At 48.8% G+C, this 5,947-nt stretch overlaps 2 protein-coding genes across 2 annotated transcripts; one reads left to right on the top strand and one right to left on the bottom strand.

Moving 5' to 3' along the window:
- The first annotated feature begins 113 nt into the window (after nt 1-113).
- Nucleotides 114-2,168, top strand: LOC119293366 (zinc finger protein ZAT9-like). The gene is made up of 2 exons (XM_037571862.1): nt 114-259; nt 791-2,168. Exon 2 carries the CDS (start codon nt 793-795, stop codon nt 1,792-1,794), a length of 1,002 nt encoding a protein of 333 aa, XP_037427759.1. The 5' UTR covers nt 114-259; nt 791-792; the 3' UTR covers nt 1,795-2,168.
- Nucleotides 2,169-2,786: 618 nt separating this feature from the next.
- Nucleotides 2,787-4,434, bottom strand: LOC119295094 (presenilin-like protein At2g29900). Its single transcript, XM_037573423.1, has one exon. The coding sequence runs from the start codon at nt 4,405-4,407 to the stop codon at nt 3,007-3,009; it is 1,401 nt and encodes a 466-aa protein (XP_037429320.1). The 5' UTR covers nt 4,408-4,434; the 3' UTR covers nt 2,787-3,006.
- Between the last annotated feature and the right edge of the window lie 1,513 nt (nt 4,435-5,947).

Raw genomic sequence — 5,947 nt, 5'->3', positions numbered from 1 at the left:
AAAAGCACCATCGCATCACCCCCTCCCTCCTCCCACCCATCCCAAACAAAACGAGGAAAGAAAAGGTAGGCCCCGGCGGCAGGCTCCTCGGCCCACGCCTCTCCTCCCTCCCAAAACCGGCAATCGTCAGGAAGAACACCGCCGCGGCGCATTACACGCACAGACAGCAGGCTGCCCTTTCCCCCCGACAACGTGCCAAGCAAGGACCTCCCTCTGCTTCCCCCCACAGCCCAAGAACCTGGAATCGAGGATACCGGAGGTGGGTTTCTTTCTTTCTTTCTTTTTCCTTCCTTTTTTTTGAATCAGCTGGTAGATTTTTGAGTTCTTGATTTGTTCGCCCCCTGTAAAAGTTGCCTGCTTCCGTCAACAATCTGGCGGAACCCTAGCCGCCTTCTTGGATCAAGTTTGAATTCCCAGGCCCTCACGAATGATTCCACTCTCTACCACCCCTCCCAAACCGCTCCATTTGGCGTTCTTGATTTCTCCCACGCGGCAAGTTAATTATCGTCTTCCCCTCAAGAATCCAAACATCTTTTTTCAGTTCTCAGCGGAACAGAGGAACCAGGGTTTCTGGCAATCTTTTCTGCCCATTCCGCAAGATAAGATCGAATTGAGTTTCAAGACGGAAAGGAAAGGGTTTTTCCCAACTCCAAAGTTCAGTTTCCGCCGCCATAAAAGAACCCCCTTTTACAAGCCATGTTTATGAATTGCTGGGCACCATCCGATTTGTTGTTGCTATCAACTTTTTCTGTCAATCCTTGGTACTAAACCACTGCTGCCATATGTCCAGACATGCCGCCGAGGGGGAGGAAGCACTGGTGCAAGCAGTGCAAGAGGAGCTTCCCTTCCGGGGCCTCACTCGGAGGCCACATGGCGGTCCACAGGAGCCGGCGCAAGAAACAGCTGAGCGGCAACCCAAGAGTCGCCGGCGAGAGGTACGGCCTCCGGGAGAGGTGCCAGAAGACGTCGTGGCTGCTGGATTCCGCTTCTAGCGACGACGATCGATGGGCGTTGTTCCCCAAGACTGAATGCCAGTTGTGCTTCAAGTCCTTTGCCTCCCCTGACGCCCTGTCGATGCACATGAGGATGCACAAGCGCCGCAGGAAGATGGCTGTGGAGCACCAGGCATCGGTAGGCGATGGTGATCACAATGCTCCTCTGTCTGCTGCTCCAGTGATGAAGAGGAAGAGGTCGAGGAGGATGGTCATGGACACTGTTCCTTCCCCGGTGATGAAGTCATATGGGATGGAGGAGGTTGATGCCGCATGGATTCTTGTGTCGCTTTCAGGAGATCATGGCATGTGCTCGGCTTCTGTTGATTGTGGCGAAGGTGGTGAGATGGACGTCAACGCGGCATCGGCGTTCGATACGCTCATGACAGAGATGGGGCTGAGTTCTCCTGATCATCATGGCCCAGTTGGAGATAATGAGTTGATGGAGCCAGAGCCTTCTAGCTCTTATGAGGAAGGGAAGTTTGTCAGCCTTTCAAAGGTGTTGAAGGCAACAGCTAGCTATGAGTGCAAGCTTTGTGGACAGGTCTTCACGTCTGGTCAGGGATTGGGAGGCCACAGAAAGCGTCACAGTTTTGCCGATCATGGTAGAGTTCCAACCGTTCCCAAATCTGCAGCGACTCAACCGTGCGAAGAGCTGCTTCCACCGGATCGCCGGTCGCTCTCTCTCAGCCTGCCAGCTCCCAGCATATGGAACTGCAGCAGCACAAGGCCAAAGCCTGAACCGAATCCGCTGTTGGTCGCAAGCAGCCTTTGGGATGAACGAATGCTGGGCGTTATCTGAAAGTGGTTACAGTTTCTTCATAGATCTTGTAGCTAATCCACATTTTTTGCTAGCAATCGATAGCCAAAGAGTATGATACCAGGAATGATCTCTGTAGTCTGTACAATCGTTATGGACAACTCTGCCTTTTGGATTTGGCAGTGGTCTTGCATGTTGCACTGCCTTTTTTGGTTCCCAAACATTGAAATGTACCCATTAACAATCAGGGCATTAGTTCTAGATTGGTTATTCCCTAGCAAGTAGAGAGCAGCGTCGTCCAGGTTGCAGCAATTCAATTTTATTTTTATTTTTGTCTCCGAGAGTCTGTGGCAACTGTTATGATCTCCAAATTTGTTCAGCTCATTGTAATTTCCTAGTTTAGTTTTGGCTCAGCTTTGCTTTGGCTTCCAAATTGGTTCGCCTGATCGTGTTTCAAAACAGCTTATCGCTCAGCTCTAGCTTTGATCAGTATGTAGTATCATATGTGGCTGTGAAGATTCAATGCTTCAGTTTCCTGGCATTCAGAATGTGTTTTGATCTTTCTTGTGTGCTTTCTTCATTCCAGACTGATACTTTCCACATGACAGAAACCAAATTACAGAAATCTCATGCATGGATTGTTGCGGATAAAACCAGTTCATGCAATCAACGATTTGTAGTCTGTGCTCTTCATACCAGGCAGCACCTTTCTGTTGAAATGATTTGTAGTATGTTCCTTGTATCCAGCAGCACCTTTGTGATGAAGAAATATGCTCACTGAATCATGCAGATAACGCTTTCTGATATCGTCTCAGCGTGATAGCGGTCTCATGTTTCAAAGTGGCTTCCCTGTTGGCGGACTCAGCGTGGTGCCTTGGAAAGGGCAAATGAACCTCAAAATCCAAGGAATTTTTAGATTAACTCTTCTCTATTGTGGTCTGATGTGTTTTTCCAGGCTCAAAATTTATAGCATACCATATGATATGAGAAAAATCATAGCAAGCAAACAAGACTGCAGATTGTGCAATAGCAGGTTCAAAACAAAAGTACCTTCTTCCAGAAATCAAGTATCCATACCGTAAATTTTTTGACAGTAATGGTAAAGAGCCGGTACATATATCAACATGTCGTGTACGCCATCAGATTAACAGTTTCACAAACATGGCGTGACCAGGGTGAACAGTTCCCAAAATACAACCTAACCAACTGGAGAAGGCCTTGAATGTGAACTATAATGACATACAAACATGGATGCTAAAACATCAGAAAGTTTGTGGAGCACTGCATAACAAATGTCTCGAGCAGTGTTCTTGTGAGCACGTAAAACAGAACGCCGAGGGTGATGGACACCGGTAGGGCGGGCAATGCCTTGCGGTAGAATGCCAGCAGTAGCAGAGTGATGCCGAGCCCCGCAATGATGGCAAGGTAGCACGCGTAGACTGTCATGTAGTCATACATAGCCGCCCTCCCGACGAGCACGCTGTAGAATATGAAGTCCCCCAGCCCAAGCTTGATTGCCCCTGATGAGCCCAACCCGATGCCATCTTCATCATCGTCGTCGTCATCGTCACTGGTTCTATCTGGCTGTGGCTGGATCAACGGTACCCTCAGTTCAGCAATATCCAGTCTAGTCTCCGGCAATGCAAGCGCCTCTCTGACTTGTGCATTGGCAGAACCAGAGCTCAAATCTGGCACCGGTGACTCCCTGAGCCTTGAATTACTAACAGCACCAGTGAAGTTCGTCTGCTCACCGGCTTGGGTCGTCGAATTGGGTGAATTGCCACCTGAATTGAGAAGAGGATTTCTCCCCAGCACCTCACCAATCACCTCAACTGTGGAGCTGGGGTCCAAATCCCCGCCGAGCTGCCGCGCCCTCTCCCTCCAAAGCCGCCAATTCTGGCCGTGCCTGGGATCCACTGGCCTTGCCCCGTACACCAGCGCCGGTATCTCCTCGTTCCTCTCAATGGCCAGCTCAAGAAGAACCCTCAGGGGGCCACCGGGGATGAGGACGGCGCCGAGGTCGTAGACGGCCATGGCGACGAGCAGCGCCCAGGTGGTCCACTCGGGGAGCAGCGTGAACCAGAAGGCGGTGAGCACGGCGATGGCGAGGAGCGCGGCCTGGTGGAGCGCGATGGGGACGGACGCCGGCGAGATCGCGGCGATGGCGAGCGCCGCGGCCGCGTTGGGGAGGAGCAGCGCGCAGGAGACGACGTCGAGCGGGAGGCGGAGGCGGGAGAGGAGGAGGAGGCACATCTGGCCGCCGAGGAGGAGGAGGATCCAGATCGCGGAGAGGCCGAGGTAGGCGCGGAGGCAGGGCGTGCAGCTGAAGTAGAAGAGCAGCGCCATGAGGAAGGTGGCGGCCGTGACGAAGACGACGAAAACGACGGCGGTGACGAGGGCGCTGGCGAGGTCATCTCCCCCGCCCCCGCCGGGGCCGGCGCCTCCGGCGGCGGCGAAGGAGGCGGCGAGCGGGGACGGGGAGGAGGGGGAGGAGAGCAGGGAGACGAGGAGGACGACGATGAGCATGCAGGCGGAGACCGGGCCGACGATGCGGGTGATGTCCTCGCCGAGCGAGTCGAGTATGGTGGCGGATGCCCCGCCGACGGGGACGGCGGCGGCCGCCGCGGGGGCTGGGGCTGGGCCCTCGTCCGCCATATCTTCTCGGTCGCGGCGGGGGAGATGGGGATCGTTTGGGCCGTCGGGTTCGGCTGTTGTTGTAATAGAGGAGGCCTTTCGGGAGTTTTGTCTCACTGCGCTGTGGGGTCCTACCAGGGTCTCCTGTCCTGGCCTCCCTCCGAAAGACGACAAGTCCAGACTCGATGGTAAAGATAATAAATTTTGGATTTTATTTCAGTTGTCCTTGCAGGTCTTCTTTAGGCCTTGTTCGGTTGCGTGTAGAACCGAGGGGATTGAAGAGGTTTGAGGGGGATTTAAAATCTCTTATAAGTCAAAATATATCTCAATCTTTGCCACATCTCAATCTTTGCCAATCCTCTCCAATCCTTTGGGAGGAGGATTAACCGAACAAGCCTTTAAAAAAGGATCAGGTCTATACTAGTACTTCCTCTATTTTTTAGTCTGCATATAAGATTTGATCAAAATGAAATTTTGTTAACTTTGACTAAGTTTATAAAAAAAATCAAGGTTCACAATATGAAACCAATAATATTAGATGCATCATGAAATTAATTTTCATACTATATAACTTTAGTATTATAGATGTTGATATTTTTTTCTACAAAGTCCGTCAAACTTTACTAAGTTTGACTTTGACCAAATCTTATATGCAGACTAAAAAAATGGAGGGAGTATAAAAGTTCATCATAAGTAACCCCTATGTTTTTATTTACTCCACGTATTAGCCTTGGTCGAAGTCAAGCTTTGTAAACTTTGACAAAGATTAGAGATAAAAATGTTAACATATACAATAACAAATCAGTACCATTAGATTCATTATTGAATGCACTTTCACATCATATAAGTTTGTTATCTGGTAAATATTTATTTTTTTAAAAAAATTGATCAAACTTTATAAAGTCTGATTTCAGTCAAATCTAATATGCAGATTAAATAAAAACGAAGGGAGTACTACAAAGCATTTCAAAAATAACAAAACGGGAAAGCTAAGTTCCTGCCGACTGGACATTAGCAACGGGCACGGACGATGTCTATCTTAGTACATTGGTTTCTGTTTATCGAAAAAAAGGCAGCAATAGCCCTCGAACTCGGAACCTGGACGTCTACTAGACAAACGTGCCACCCCTACTGACCAACCGCACTGCCCTTTGTGTTATGACTGACGCTAGGTGTTCTATATTCATTACCACAAGCAGTCCACTACTCTGGTGGTGCAGATATCACTCGCAAATTTTCTCAAATTTATTTTTGGTAAAACTCAAGTTTTTTTCTGAAAAAATACTATAACACTCGAATTCGAGTACTTGAGGAGAAAAATATTATTCCCATATTGAGATTCAAACTGTAGTTACTGTAAACGAAATGAAGACTAGTAAGCTATTTGACTTTTTTTTACCATTCAAACCATTTGTATTAGTGTAAAAATATATTTTACGAGGATTTCCTCCTAGTGTTTTTCTCATCAGCGTTGCCCAATTCATTCTCTTCTGAATTTTGTATTCATTTTTCTGTATCACAATTTTTTTCGTTGTTGTTATCTTTCTAGATCACATCGCTC

The sequence above is a fragment of the Triticum dicoccoides genome, chromosome 4B (genome assembly GCF_002162155.2).
Source record: "Triticum dicoccoides isolate Atlit2015 ecotype Zavitan chromosome 4B, WEW_v2.0, whole genome shotgun sequence".
Taxonomy (NCBI): domain Eukaryota; kingdom Viridiplantae; phylum Streptophyta; class Magnoliopsida; order Poales; family Poaceae; genus Triticum; species Triticum dicoccoides.
Note: the sequence above shows the minus strand (reverse complement) of the source record. Positions and strands in the feature narration are given on the sequence as shown.

Coding starts and splice junctions, on each gene's coding strand:
- LOC119293366 (XM_037571862.1), top strand. CDS start 793: ATGCCGCCGAGGGGGAGGAAGCACTGGTGCAAGCAGTGCAAGAGGAGC.
- LOC119295094 (XM_037573423.1), bottom strand. CDS start 4,407: ATGGCGGACGAGGGCCCAGCCCCAGCCCCCGCGGCGGCCGCCGCCGTC.